Raw genomic sequence first — 16,316 nt, 5'->3', positions numbered from 1 at the left:
AACTACACTCAGCATCAACAGAACTGGTAACAGCTTATTACTATTACTTAACAATGCCACGGGTAATGGATTAAATAATATAATACCAAAGCCATAATAGTAGAGGAGGAGGAGGAAGGGGACTTCAGGGATACCATACAACAGCAAGGAGAAATTTGGGGGTTGTTACAAGCGTTCTGTAAGAACTAAGAACTCTCTGTCACACCGCTAATGGCTTCAAAGCCAGCAGTGAGGATCAAAAACATGACCCGATGTTGCTGGAATTCTAAGAGAAATTTTGGAATCTATGTTAAAAAAACCCTGTGTGTTTTGAACATTGCTCACTTGATATTATAAGATACATGAATCAACCCCATGTATTTTAGAAGAGAGATGGTGCCCAATACACACCCACACCCATATATATATATATATATATATATATATATATATGATGAAGATGATGTTTATTTATCTCCCACCTTTCCCCCTGGCTGGGACCTTTCATCAATTAAACCATGATATCTGACACTAGCACTTTCATCTAACAGAATTTTTCCAAAGGCTAAAGGCATTGTAATTATTTCTTTTTCTTCTACTTACGTTCCTTATTCCTTTATCTTGCTAACTGTGCCTCGACAGGTTGCATTGCAGAGGCAATATTGTAAAACATAACACTGATTCTTTCCCCAACCCCTCAATATCAACAGATAAACAGGAAAGCATGCCTACTCATGGGACAGCTCAGTAGGACACATGCCATATGGAGAAGCACATGGAAGCTTTTAGAGATGTCATTTCACAACACTGCCAAGTAAAAATAGCTTGACAACATGAGACACTGAGTGAGGTTACCTCATGATTTTCAGTAATGAAAATAGGGAAAATATCTCCTTTCATTGTTCTGGGATGAGTGCATCTTCACACCAAATTTGCAGGACAAGGCGAATTAAGTGTCCTATGGGAATTAAAGAAACTTACTGGAAAGCATGTCCTCTCACAAATAGCCTTGGACAAGCAAGTCTAGATCTGAATTTTTTTATTTTGTGGATTTTGGGACTGTGGGAACCACCTCTCTTTAATGGCATAATTAACTGCTTCCAAGACCCATCCAGATACTTTAAGCAACCAAGGTGGGCAAGCGTCAAGCATACAGCAGGTTGGTCTCACATCTCCTTAGCCACAAGCTCCAACTCAGGGAAAGCTTTTCTACCTTCAGATCATCAGCATCCTGTCCTGTACACACCACCAGGATGGATGGGAATGTGTATCTGACTAATGGACTGGGCCAATTATAATCTAAGGCATACAAAGCAGACCTTTAAAGCATATACAGTGGTGCCCCGCAAGACGAACGCCTCGCAAGACGGAAAACCCGCTAGACGAAAGGGTTTTCCGTTTTGGAGGCGCTTCGCAAAACGAATTTCTCTATGGGGTTGCTTCGCAAGACGAAAAAATCTTGCGAGTCCCCGCGGGTTTTTTCCGCTTTTTCCGCCCTTTTCCTAAGCCGCTAAGCCGCTTATCAGCTGATCTGCTGATAAGCCGCTTCTCGGCTGATCGCTAAAAGCCGCTAGACCGCTAATAGCGCTAATCCGCTAAGCCGTCAATGGGCTTGCTTCGCAAGACGAAAAAACCGCTAGACGAAGAGAATCGCGGAACAGATTCTTTTCGTCTTGCGAGGCACCACTGTACGCTGGTCCCTTGTGCTACGTACTTAATCCATTCAGGAAACTGCTCGTAACAAGAGACATGCTTTCGCTAATGGCGCCTCCCGCTGCCGCTGCGCTGCTGTAGCACGACTTCCGCTCACATCCCGGGGCAAAGGTCGCAACACGGGGCATCTACTTCCGGGTTAGTGGAGCGCGTAACCTGCAGCATTCGTAAGAGGGGTGGTACGTAACACGAGGTACCACTGTAAAGGTAAAAGGTAAAGGTACCCCTGCCCGTACGGGCCAGTCTTGACAGACTCTGGGGTTGTGCGCCCATCTCACTTAAGAGGCCAGGGGCCAGCGCTGTCCGGAGACACTTCCGGGTCACGTGGCCAGTGTGACGAAGCTGCTCTGGCGAGCCAGAGCCGCACACGGAAACGCCGTTTACCTTCCCGCCGGTAAGTGGTCCCTATTTATCTACTTGCACCCGGAGGTGCTTTCGAACTGCTAGGTTGGCAGGCGCTGGGACCGAGCAGCGGGAGCGCACCCCGCCGCAGGGATTCGAACTGCCGACTTTTCGATCGGCAAGTCCTAGGCGCTGAGGCTTTAACCCACAGCGCCACCTGCGTCCACTGTACCCATCTGCAAAGAATTCTGGGGACTGTAACTGTAGCTTATTGAGGGTACTAGGAACTCTAGGTCTGTGAGGGTTAAATTACAGTTCCCAGAATTCTTTGGTGGGTGGGTGTATGCTTTGAATTTGCTTTAATGGTTATCACAGGGAAGCCATGAAATCTTAAGCCATACCTGACAAGGAAGACATGACCTCGATGCTAAGGTCTCCCAAAACAAGGGTGTCATCAATGCCACCTCTGAGACTTCCTTGTAGACCATAACCTGGATAACCTCATAATTTGAGTAATTGCTCTAACCTTTTCTGAAAATCAAATTCTCTTTGCATTTTTCAAGGATTTATTTGACCCCATAAAATTTCTGGTTATACTGCATGCTTCATTGTACCTAGCGCATTCCACTTGTCATAATTCAAGCTCTTCCTCTTTGCTTTTAGTAGTTTTCCCAATATACCATGGTATCCTACACCATTATGACCTTTTCATCCAATATCCATGGCATTTTAGACTCTCTTCTTACAACTGGGCCCATCTGCAGGAGCATGATTGGTCATCCCAAGTGAGTGAGGCTCATCTGACAGCAACAAGAAACTGAGGCATCAGTATCATCAGTCTAAAGATTCAGCAGGAGCCTTCTGCTTTAACCTTTAAATGACTGTGAACACTCCCCTGTGCCACCAAGCTTATGAGGGCAATTAAGAAAATATCTTTCTCTGTTTTATTTTATGCTGGTTCTACATATGCATTAATTAATTATTTTGCAAATCACTTTGAGGCTTTTTTTGGGGGGGGAGCAACAAATATGTTTAATAAAAAATTAGAATATTTCTGTTTTCACAGAATCATAGAATTGTAGAGTTGGAGGGATCACGGGGATCATCTAGTGACTAGTCCAATCCTCTACAGTGCAGGAATCTTTCATGTGGCTTAAACTGACAACACTGAGATTAAGAATCTCATGCTTTACTGACTAAGCTATTACAGTGGTACCTCGAGTTACAAACGCCTCAGGTGACAAATGCTTCAGGTTACAAACTCTGCTAACCTGGAAGAGTTTCCTCAAGTTGAGAACTTTGCCCCAGGATGAGAACGGAAATTGTGTGCCGGCGGCGTAGCAGCAGCAAGAGGCCCCATTAGCAAAAGCACTCCTCTAGTTAAGAACAGTTTTAGGTTAAGAAAGGACCTCCAGAATGAATTAAGTTCATAACAAGAGGTACCACTGTATTCCTGTTTGTTCCATCATTCTTGTTTGTTGATTTTAAAATTATATTATATTGTTATAAACAGTATTTATGAATATTTCTCATAAATAAACTTTGAATCCTCTGTGCTTACAACTTCTGCAATAGAGCCGGGACAAGAGTACATGATCTTAAGGGTCTGGGCTGAAAGTTTTTTGTGTTTCCATTTTTTTGTGGGTAACATTTAATAATACTGTTTATTTGAATTTAGTACTGACCTGCTGCTTTCAAAGAGAGATCCACAAAAGGAACCTCCTTCACAAGCCCAATCAGTGGAAGAAGCAGAATTGCAATGTTTAGTTACATTGCATATATGTATGTACGTACATACTTCCCACACAAAACATACACACACATCCAATGGCATAGAACTGCACCACTGTGAAACTCATAGAACACGCAGAAAGATACGTTTATTTTGATATTGTTGTATCAAACTGTATTTCTGGCATGGTTAGTTTTATTCATACCCTTTTAATATCATCTTGAAGTTTATTTATTTTTTCATAAATAAGAAGAGCGTAGAGACTCTGTGAATTCATTTCAAGAGAGTTTATACATAAGACATGCCTGATCAATTGCGCCCTGTGACTAATAATTTTCTCTGCTTGACAAAAGCCAATTCAGGAACCCTGTGCTAATTAATACTAGTTAAGCTCTTCCACTTGCCTTGGATAAAAGGCATTTTACATCTTGCATGCTTTCTAAATTTTTCACTCTTTGCACCCCTTTCAGGGTTATTAATTAACAGGAAAATATACTAATAAGATAAATTAAGTGATTTCAGTGGCAGCAGGAGAATGTATTTTACTATCCAGAAGGTGAGTGTGATGCTAGGAGCTGGTTGGCACTACAATTTGGGTCAAAACAGATCTGAGGCACCTGCGACTGACATGGATTATCAATATGAATTACAGAAAAACAATTTTAACACTAAAGTCTATCAATCGCAATTTGTGTTCAACTAGTGTTTTAATCCAGGTAATTACTATTATAATGATACAATTGCTGATAAGTGGAACACAATGCTCTTGAATCTAGTTTATAAATATATTAAGCAGAGGCTTGACAACCATATGTCGGGAGTGCTCTGATGGTGTTTCCTGCTTGGCAGGGGGTTGGACTCGATGGCCCTTGTGGTCTTTTCCAACTCTATGACTCTATGATTCTATGTCTCAGAAAACGTGTGTGTGTGGGTGTGTGGGTGTGTGGGTGTGTGGGTGGGTAGTTACAGCTGTAGATGCAAGCACATATGCGTACCTACATTTGCATATTATTTTCTGAATTGGATGCGAGAAGAAAATCACCTCTCCAGAAATCTCACATTTTAAATTGCTATAAAAACTGAGTGTACTTGCCCTAGATTATAACATATATTTGTAAACACCAGACAGATACTGTATACACTATATCCCACTGGAAAAATAACATGTAAGAAGTCAGGTCACAAGCCTTGTTTTCAGAGCTACTAATGTTAAAAAAGGGGTAATTAACAATTGGCAGACTTGGAAGAGGCAAACCCTAGCAAGGGGAGACTACAACTAAGATCAATGCCAACATATATCAACCACTATGTGCTCTTAACTTTGGGTACTAAAATAAAGGAATCAAATATTTAAATTAATTTGTAAATTGTGGAGAGGTGGGTGAAAGTGTGGGAGAAATATGCTACAATCCAATCACAATCCCATGTTCGTACTTAAGGAACAGGAGCTATTACATCTATGATGACCAAATTAACCATCCGGCATGCTTAAAAACATATTTTGGGACACAGGCAATAAATCTGAAAACGCTGGTTCTACCAAACAAAAAGAAATAGCATGGTTTCACATATCACAAGTGCTGGCAGTTATGCCATTCTGAAAGAACTGCTGTTGGGCTTTGTCTTCCCCAACCCTGCAAAACAACAAAAAACCCAACTATTGCCTATCTATTTCACCACATACAGTCTTGGTTCACTCTACTTTTCAGCCTCCAAATATTTCAAGCCCATTCTCAAATTTAAGTAACAACTTAAATCTCATTTGCCTCTGCCTGACTAGAAAATGTCGAAGGTATAATAGTAAGAAAACAAATCATAACAGGAGTGAAAATCAGGACCCAAGCTCTTAGGAAAGCTGTTTTCTAGTAATTTTCAAAAAGTGAATGGATGGAACATTAAGCAGTGTCGTACTGCACAGGATAATAAAGGCACCATTATTTTCTCTGAGATAATTTAAAAAAAAACCCAAAACCAAATCATAAGCTTTGTGGCTGTTCTTCTGCCAATCTCACAAAGTTAAAAGACAATTAAGATGTGGTTGGTTTTGTAATTAAGACTATGCAGAAGTGTGCTGAAGAGTTGTTCTGCAAACTTGACTTCTGAACTCAAGAGAAACATATGGCTGCTAATTGCAATAATACCACACAGACTGAGGAATGGTGGCATGGGACCTTTTCCTAGATCTCCTTTCTGTTAGTGAGAAACAATTTCCTGGACAAGAATCTCTAGAGAGCCCTACCTGTGGTAAGAAGGTAGCAAATGGGAATTGTGATGCGCCTGCTAAAAAAAGATTCAAATGAATTCTAAAACCTGCACTCTGCATAATCACATTATCTAAAGGGCCTTGCAGAAGGACTGAAGTGTCAAAACACTGAAATTTGAGTCGGCAACTGTGCCACTAATAATAACACCATGGCAGGCTCATGTTGATCTCAAGAGTGGGACTCCTGAGGCGGCAATAATGAGTAAAGAGTTGCTACAGTCAGCTGGGCACCTTTTCCAATTATTCACATAAGAAACGGCATCCACTGTGGGGATCTAGGTGGTGATAGGAACTGTACTCTTAATAAGTATTATATGCAAATACACACTGGCACAATTTGCAATTCTTTTGAGAAACTGTGACATTAAAATTACTTGGCACAAAACATCACTCTTTTTCAGTAGCATGCACTTGCTTGTAAATGTTACATTAACGACTGAGCTTCTTGTCTAACTCATAACAGGCTAAGCAAGTCTCTTCTGCCGTTTAGGGACAAAACTGAGTGGGAAAGGCAGTCCAAGTGCTTATTGGCACTACTGCGAAACAGAAAACTTTTCACTAAAAGCAGACTGCACAGAAGAAATAAAATGCAGTGACCAGGCACCACATGTTCCCCGCTAAAATCAAAGGAGCTTAAGAGCAGTTAACTTTAGCTGGATAATATAGTATAAATGTAGCAAACACAATACTAACGGCCACAAACATTGATGACAGAATTCTGATTGTCTCAAACATTTTACACAAATTGTACAGAAATTATAAGCATTTTTCTAAGTAATAAAATTTTAAAGGTGAGATGACATTTCACATATTTAATAAATTAAAGAGTTAACTATCTACTGTATGGTCTAGTGCTACATGCCTTGAAGACATTCAAGTCATCCCCAATTGAAAGGATGAAGAGGTCAGAATAGTTAAAAGCCTCTTGCCTTCTCTGGCATTTTGAGGCCAGTTTCATGAATGAGAGGGATGGGTCGACCATTTCCCTGTGGCTGAATTCTTTCTAAAGTGATTATCCTGGGTAAGATGCAGATTCAGAGTGTGACTTAGAAGTCGACACTTGGGAGGTGACTAAACCTATTTTCCCCAAATTTACAGTAAGTGATCTTGGAACTATCCAAACAATGCATTTTAGAATATCCTTCGCCAGCACAGTATGTCAATTAGGGATAGGTGAATCAGTGTCCACCTTTGTTGGTTCCATGCACCTTTTCACATTAATCTGAAATCCCCCTCCCCCAAATTCACAAAATTTACATATATTTATATGCACACCTAAACATAGCTTCATCTCAAAATATGCATTTCCAGTGTTTTGACTGAGACGAGAACTGCACTGAACATTTGGGAAGTGTGAAAGTTGATGGATAACTAAATTCACATCTGCACATTGGTCTGTGAAATGCGATCAGGTCAGTTCATATCAATCATCCCCAATGCCAACTTTCCAACAACAATGAAAGCAACATAGGAAATTGAATTCTGAATCTATTTCGAGCAACAGGTGCTAGGTTTGGCAGCTCCAGGATACGCTAATGGCACACAACCACACAAATGGGGAATGGCACTTCAGCTGCAGTTTCCTGATTTACTTGGATATTCTCACAATGCTGCACAAAGACTACACAATTAATAGTTCTTGATGAAGGCAAACTGATAAGTCTGGCCCCATCAGCAGAAAGCTAGATTTACGAGCTCTTCACAATCCTGTTATACTGCTACTATTTCCTGGCTTCTCTCTGAAAAAGACTCTAGGTTTTTTGCATAGCTGATTTGCATTCCATTTTCTCCCAACATCCAGAAGCCTCTGGCTTTTCTACATAGCATTTCTACTTAGCAAGTCCTTCCCAAGCCAACCTACTTATATACTGAAATGAACACACACAAACAGGCATGAAAAGAAATGGCTTCATTATAACAATACTGGTAGATCGAGACCATGCCTAATCTACATAATCAAACTGTGTATGTGTCCACAAGCAATAGCTTTTTTGCTTTCCTCTAAGTAATTGCGATGACTAGCTTCCAACACTATATCTGAGAAAGTGTCTAATACTGGGCAAAATGCCAATATATTTCACATCTGGCAACCTATGTACCACTTTGGTTTTAGATAGTACATGGGTAAAGGTAAAGGTACCCCTGATCATTAAGTCCAGTCGCGGATGACTCTGGGGTTGCACACTCATCTGGCTCTATAGGGCCGAGGGAGCCGGTGTTTGTCCACAGACAGCTTCTGGGTCATGTGGCCAGCATGACTAAGCTGCTTGTGGTAAACCAGAGCAGTGTATGGAAACGCCATTTTCCTTTCCACCAGAGCGGTACCTATTTATCTACTTGCACTTTGACGTGCTTTCGAACTGCTAGGTGGGCAGGAGCTGGGACCGAACAATGGAAGCTCACCCAGTTGCGGGGATTCAAACCACTGACCTTTGGATCGGCAAGCCCTAGGCTCTGTGGTTTAGACCACAGCACCACCCGTGTCCCTTAGTCGAAAAAACCAGGGACAAAATTTTCATGGCCCTCTAGCAGCTATGGTGGCTCTTTTACCAGAAGTAATGTATTTATTGTTAAATATGGAAGTGTATACTTCATTCTGAACAAGCTAACCCACTAACAGTGAGCCAGAGAAATGGGAAGAAACAATGAAAAGCAAAACGAAACAATGAACACCATTGACCAAAACAATATTCTCAAAACTAAGCATGAGGCAAAGCTTGCACTCTCACCAAGCTCTAATTATCAACATGCTCCACAGAAGAGGATGTGTTTTGCATGATGAAAGTCCCAAGGATTGAACCCGGGTCCTTTAATTAAGAGAATACCAGACAGGAGGTCTGGAAAAGACCTCAGGGGCAATCAAAGCAAACATCACCTAGGCTAGATGAACCAACATCTTACACAGTGTAAGGCAGCTAAATATTTGCTTGTACAACCAACTTCCACAGGATTGTGGATGACTAATACAGCCTCCACAAAAATGCAGTGAATTTTGCAGCACCAGGAGTTTAGCGTCTTAAGGCAGCCCTGGTGAATGCAGTACCCTCCAGAGGAGGCTACCACAGGACAGGGACACAGCTCATGTTGTTGCAGTAACCCAAATTTTTGTTGCTTCCTTACCCAAAAGGGAATCTTTCGCCATTTTTGACACATCTTTACCTTTTTACCCACTGGACCCAGATAAATGACCTGCTAAACCCACACTAAGATACAACAAGAAGGGAAAATGAGCAAAAATGTTTACCCCGTCTGGCAGTGCCCTCCAACACACAGCACTGACAAATTCATTTGTATCATCTTCCTTACGGTCCTTGTCCAGGACGCTTTTGACAGTGTCAAATTTGAAGGTTAGCAGTGTCTTTGAGAGACCCTTGTAGTACAAGTAGAGGGAATTATTTTCACTTCCTGCAATCAAAAGCAAAAATAAAGAAAGAGGAGGCAGATTGGCAATGTGCAAGGATTCCTAAATATTCATTTCAGATAGGTTTTGACGGGGTATGTAAGTGTGGGTTGGAGGCTAACTGTTACAGTTAAAGCAGAGAACTCCAAGGTAGAAGGAAGATCACTGCATTGCATAACATTACTTACAACTCATCGTAGCCAATGCTTGCCACACATAAAATTCAGGTAGTAAGAGTTTTTAACTGTACTGTAGAAACATAAGCACTATTTCCAAGATGTCCTATTATCACTCTACCACGCAGTGTCAGGACTTCATATAAAGTCTTTTGTGCTCTGGCTCCAGGCACCAGAGTTCAAGAAGAATGGTAACAAACTGAAAAGGATTCAGAAGTAAGCTACAAAAGTGATAAAAGGTCTGGAAGGGACATCCTGTGAGGTAAGACTGAAGGATTTGGCTTATTATTCAGCTACAGGAAAGAGTGGCAAAGGGGCAGCTATGCTGACAGCTTTAAAGTATTTTAAAGAATCTCAGAAGAGGGGAGAGATAATCACCCACCATATCCCCCAGTGCTTTAAAAGTTTTCAGTTTTTATAATTGGGGTGTAAGTCACAATGTGCTGTGGCAAATCAGGTGCTTTAATTTCACTGTGCCACACAAGCATGTGCTGGACCCTCCTACAGCTTTGCAGGCAGTACATGTTGGTCCCCTTTGCTGAACAGTTGTTTCACTTACCGCAGGCAATATAGTCTCCATTGGATGCCAAACCCACAAAATTTTTCTCATTGATGTGACCCTTAAAGGAACGCAGACAGTGTGGCTTTCCTACATTCCACAGCTTTAGCTGACTGTCCGTTGACCTGAAAAAAAGACGTATGAATCACCCGTAAGTCATTAGTTTGCACTATATGTCAAAAAGTGCTAGGAAGGCCCTCCTAAGAAGACATGGACATTTGTCAGGGCAGGCAAAACCACTACACACGTGGGTATCCGTGTGTAGCTTGAGCAGTCAAGAAAGCAGATTCTCAACATGATCTCTCAATAGAGTTGAACAAGGAAGACACATTCCACAGAACTGGCCTAGCATATATCCACCAGGGTACACAATGTGCTCTATCTGCTAACCAGCCTAAATCAGGTTTTTAAAATGTAAGTTGGATTTTGGTTTATTTTAAACTTCAGTTATATTAAACTTCAGTTATATTAAATGTCACGTTAAAACTAACGTGTCATAAAACGAACTCTGAGTTCAATGCAATCATGTGAAGTCTATGTGTACACTCCTTTAAAACTGCAACTACACCAAGGTTTTTACTTTTTTTCTGTAAAAACTCAAAATGAGGAATATACCAAAGTTTTGTGGTCAGTAATTATCAATAAAACATCTCACAACATACTGTGTATTATTGTGACAAATTATAAAAATGTTTGCTATTTCAGTCAACTATGGACAAATGCTCTTGCTTCTGGAAAGATAAGGGAAGAGGCAGACAAGCCTGCAGGTTTCACTGCACTCAATGGGACCACCTAGTAGGTGGTACGTACTTAAGATGTGTAAGCTATAGCTTCATCAAAATATGGATTTCAGAGCATAGAAACTTAAAAATCTAAAAATAATACAATATGAAACATAGCAATATAGTACAATTTAGAGGAATAAAACTATTTAACTAGCTAAAAATACCATAATTTTATATTCCTGGATCAAGAAAAAGGTTTTAATCCGGTGCCAGAAAGTCAAAACTGTCAGCACCAGTGAGGGTATTCCAAAGTCAGGGAGCCATCACAGAGAAGGCCTTCTCTTCTGTACATAATATGTTTTCTTCTACGGAGAAGGGCCTCCTTTGAAGATCTTAATACCCAGGCAGGATGATACAGAAGGAAACAACACTTTCAGATATTTGGACCAGAAAGCCATTTAGACCAAGGGTAGCAATGTGGTGCATTTCAAATGTTGTTGGAATGTAACTCCCATCATTCCTCTCCACCGGCCATGATGGCTGAGGCTGATGGGACTTGGGAGTCCAATAAAATCTGCCAGTCACCCCTTTCAACAGTCACATGGGAATCATATAAATAATAAATTATGATTATTGGTTTTCCTTCATTTAAAGCTTTATAGGTAAACACCAGCACCTTCAATTAGGCTCAGCTGTGAAAGTGGAGAGGCTCTGGAACTGCACCACTGCAGTACAATGGGTAGAGACTCTAGTGAACACTGGAATTGTTCAACACTCCCCATAATATCACAAACCTATAGGAGAAATGCAATGTGAAAATGGAAGTCTGGGGACCTGAACAAATTGTGGCTGCAGACTACCACAGAAGAGGCAGGCACGCTTTTTGCTTTCCTGATGTTGTTACCTCCTTTGAGGGGAAGGGAAATCTTTTAGTTACTTTAATTATGAAAATTAAGCCAACAGACATGGATGGAAAAGTACAAAATGAAAAAAACCACTTGCCTTGGAGATGCATAGACTCCCCCCCAAAGCGTACCCCCCCCCACTATTCACCATGCACAGGATGCAATAAAGCAGCACCAGAACTGATGAACCCTGGTAAATATCAGGTGGTTCCAAATGGCCTGGAGGTCACAGGGCAGATTTAATCGATGTGATTCATAAAACAGTTTACGTTAGAAAAAGCAAATATTTTCTTACAATTTTTTTAACTGCAGTTAACCACTGATAAAGCTCTTCCACTGACTGCAATGTTACAATACAGCACACTGTGCTGGGAGGGAAGTGGAAGAGAAGAGATCCCAACATCTCTGCGCAGCACACCCTTGCCCAGCTATTGCTTCATCTGAATTGGACAGCTCTGTCAATATAACCTAGGGCTATGGAACAAGCATTTTTCAAATGTCTGTCTCTCAAGTAGGGCAGGCCTCTTTTGTCCTTTCAAGGTCCCATGCATGATGTTGCCATCTGATTACAAAGGCAAAATGCTTTGTGGTTTTGACACTGCCTATGGTTTAACCATTCAGTTTAATAGAAGTTTGACAAGCAATGCTTCTCTTTTAGTTGCCAAACCTCTGTAACTTCAGTACAGAAATTATTTAAAGTATGAGAAAATGTACTTCAGTTAATCTCAGATGGAAAAAAATCTCTTGTGTCATTTGAATGGCAGGAGAGTTCAAGTTGGCTCAGGAAGATAGATCTTTTTATATTTTTGAAATGAAGTAATATTTTCATTTTGGTCCAAACTGTGGGTGGGTTAAACTTTGAGGACGCTTGTGAGAACAGTACCATAATGTAATCCCCAGGGACAGTGTGGAAAGGGGCACTTCTAATATGGCTGGAAAAGAAGGAGTGGGCTCTGTGTTCATCAAGGAAGTTTGAACCGTAACTCCCACTTGACCCACCCCAAATTGATGTATTGATGTGTATGCATGTATGGAATAATAATAATAATACCTTTATTGTCATTGTACAACCTGTTTACAATGAAATTACACTCAATCTCTTATTGAACAACACACCACCTCGCAAGTCAATTTCGCTATGTTATTTTCCATTCAGCAGCCTAACAGCCCATGGATAGAAGCTATTGTTTAGCCTGTTGGTACAGCTGATTATACTTCTATAGCTCCTGCCCGAGGGTAGAAGATTAAAGAGGTGATGGCCGGGGTGTGAGTCATCCCTGAGAATTTTTCTCGCTCTCCTAAGGCAACGATCCCTTGTGATGTCATCTAGCGCACTCAAGGGACAGCTCATGATATCATGTGCTGTATTCACCACCCTCTGTAGAGACTTTCTGTCTGTGGCTTTCAGGCCAGCATAATACACTGTGGTATGTATGTATGTGATTAAGAAGTCCTAGAGTAGCTAATGCTTTGAGTAAAGGTAAACTGGTTACTGGCCAATTTAAACTGTCTCCCATGGTTTCTGGTACCTATATCTGCCTCTGGAGTAGTTCCAGCTCCTAAATGTTGTGTTCTCATCGTGGGACTTTATGATTCAGGATTTGGGACGAGGACCTGCTGTGCCAAAGGATATGGTCCCCTTTTCACTAGCTCTCTTAGCATGGTATTCCAGACCTCCTGTTACAGGAGTTCAGTTCAACAATAACTCTGTACATGACCCAAGACTATGGGATTCGCCCTTGCTCTGAGTCTCTGACAGTAGAGGATCGTTAAGGTGGGCAGGGGAAGCCCTAGAACGTATGTCAGAAGCAGGAGACTGCACCAATTAACCCCATAATCCAGGATCACAACCAATACAAGCAACATCTTTATTTAATTCAGTAAATTTTTCCTCACTGAGAATAAAATGAATATCAGGCATAAAGCACATCCTAATTAAGTACCCTCCCCCATCCTTAGAAGTCTGTCAGCCTCCTTTTAGCAGGGTGAGGGCACATTGCTAACAGCATCATTGAAAAGCACTCCTGTTGAGATAGGACAGGCGCCCACTACCTGCACTTTCTGGGGGGAAATGAAGACATTTTTGTTCCAAAAAGGTTACCCAGCTGGAGGAATAGGACTCTGCCATGGGTGCACATTTTGCATTGCATTTTTAAAATCTCCAGCTTTAAAATGCCCCAGATTAAATGCCCAATTTTGTTCTAATAATAGATTTGCCAGTCAAGGGTAAAGATCACTGCTAGTCTGAAATAAAGAATAAGATTTTGGAGAACTCTTAACCCTAAATTTATTCCAGATATCAAGCAAGTTCTCTCTCCATTACTGGTTCTCCCTCTCGGATTAGATGAAATGACACTCCATAAGCAGCAAAATGGCAGCTGTATGTTACCACCAGGGGACACTGCTGCAGCTCTTGCAACATCTGCCAGTAAGAAGAATCTTGCCTTGGAGCAGAACATTAGGTATTAAATAGAGCTGGTTGATATCCGGTTTTCAACATGACAATATATCACCAGCTAAACATCATGATAAGGGACGTGGGTGGCGCTGTGGGTTAAACCACAGAGCCTAGGACTTGCCGATCCGAAGGTCGGCGGTTCGAATCCCCGCGACGGGGTGAGCTCCCGTTGCTCAGTCCCAGCTCCTGCCAACCTAGAAGTTTGAAAGCACATCAAAGTGCAAGTAGATAAATAGGTACCGCTCCGGCGGGAAGGTAAACGGCGTTTCCGTGTGCTGCTCTGGTTCCCCAGAAGCGGCTTTGTTATGCTGGCCACATGATCCGGAAGCTGTACGCTGGCTCCCTCGGCCAATGAAGCGAGATGAGCGCCGTAACCCCAAAGTCGGTCACGACTGGACCTAATGGTCAGGGGTCCCTTTACCTTTTAAACATCATGATAAATCAATAGATCATGATGTCTGAAATAAGGATGGAACTAAGAAGACGAATAAGTATTACTGTACTGCCTTTCTATTATCACCTTCACATCTGATCAAGCTTTTTCAGAACTCAGCATTTGTTTCAGCATGCTCTCTGCTCCTCCTTCTAAAGGGACTGCTAAATAAAAACTTTACAAATAAATTCAGGTAGGTTGGTCTGACGCAGTCAAAAAAGTAATAATAATAATAAAATGTCCAGTAGCACCTTAGAGACCAACTAAGTTTGTTCTGGGTATAAGCTTTTGTGTGCATGCACACTTCTTCAGATACACTGAAACAGAAATCACCAGACCTTTATATACAGTGGGAGCGTGAAAACTATGGAGAGACCTGGTCTGACTAGAGATATTCGATTCTTGTCTCATTACATATGCTAAAGCTATTTTTGGTCATCTGCATACCATCCCTTGCTTTTTCCTGTAGGACTAATTGCAGTCGTTAACAGTCATCAACAGGTTTACCATACCCATTGAGCTAATCACCCATCTCCTACTATCCTTCTGAGAAAAACCCCACCCCACCCCATCCCACCCTCTAAATTGCTACTGGACAATTTTTTAATTTATTTTACAAATAAAGCAAATGTCCGCTTCAGCTATTTTTTTTCTTGGACTCCTTTGAAGCCATAGGCTATGGAGCCTATTTTTGTTCTATCAAAAGCACAGCAATCTGTTTAGCAGGATGACACTTCATACCAACACATGGAACAGTGGTGCCTCGCAAGACGAAAAGAATCCGTTCCGCGAGTCTCTTCGTCTTGCAGTTTTTTTGTATTGCGAAGCAAGCCCATTAGCGGCTTAGCGGATTAGTGCTATTAGCGGCTTAGGGGCTTAGCGGATCAGCTGATAAGCGGCTTAGTGGATCAGCTGTTAAGCGGCTTAGCGGATCAGCTGTTAAGCGGCTTAGCGGATCAGCTGATAAGCGGCTTAGTGGCTTAGAAAAAGGGGGGGGGGAGGAAAAAAACCCGCAGGAACTCGCAAGACATTTTTGTCTTGCGAAGCAAGCCCATAGGAAATTCGTTTTGCGAAGCACCTCCAAAACGGAAAACCCTTTCGTCTAGCGGGTTTTCCGTCTTGCGAGGCATTCGTCTTGCGGGGCACCACTGTATGTGCATATACCCCCACCCACAAGCCATATATTTTAATGTCTTTGAAAATACACCAAGGAAAATACTTACGCAGACACTATTTCCTCTCCACTAACGAACTTTGCATATGAAACAGCCTTGCGGTGCCCTTTGAAGACCATGATCGGTTGCTTAGTGTTCCGAAGATCATAGTAGTGAACACAGTGATCTGGGGAGAGATGTGACAAAAAAGGAAAAAAGAAATCAGTGTATGCAAAGTGCTACTAATATTGCTCAATTATTTGTTTACCAAGCACCTTAATGCAAAGAAGGATGGAACATAATGCCCAAGATCAAGAACCTGACTATTGTTCTAATCAAAGGCCTGCTAGTCAGGGATGTGGATCTCAGCTATTCATTGATCTGGCAAGCAAGGAGCCTTGAGGACTGCTAATCCCACATTAGGGACACGGGTAGCGCTGTGGTCTAAACCACTGAGCCTCTTGGGCTTGCTGATCA

At 41.6% G+C, this 16,316-nt stretch overlaps 1 protein-coding gene across 3 annotated transcripts in view; it reads right to left on the bottom strand.

Moving 5' to 3' along the window:
- Nucleotides 1-16,316, bottom strand: part of COP1 (COP1 E3 ubiquitin ligase) — a 121,034-nt gene that overhangs the window by 11,147 nt on the left and 93,571 nt on the right. For all 3 annotated transcript variants that reach the window (XM_079981353.1, XM_079981352.1, XM_079981354.1), the window contains exons 16-18: nt 15,909-16,026; nt 10,165-10,289; nt 9,274-9,434 (exon numbers count right to left, since the gene is read on the bottom strand). In XM_079981353.1, the coding sequence (XP_079837479.1) occupies nt 9,274-9,434; nt 10,165-10,289; nt 15,909-16,026 (404 nt within the window). The remainder of the gene's footprint in view (nt 1-9,273; nt 9,435-10,164; nt 10,290-15,908; nt 16,027-16,316) is intronic.

Source organism: Podarcis cretensis (genome assembly GCF_951804945.1).
Source record: "Podarcis cretensis genome assembly, chromosome: 6".
NCBI lineage: Eukaryota > Metazoa > Chordata > Lepidosauria > Squamata > Lacertidae > Podarcis > Podarcis cretensis.
This window is presented reverse-complemented; position numbering and strand designations above follow the sequence as displayed.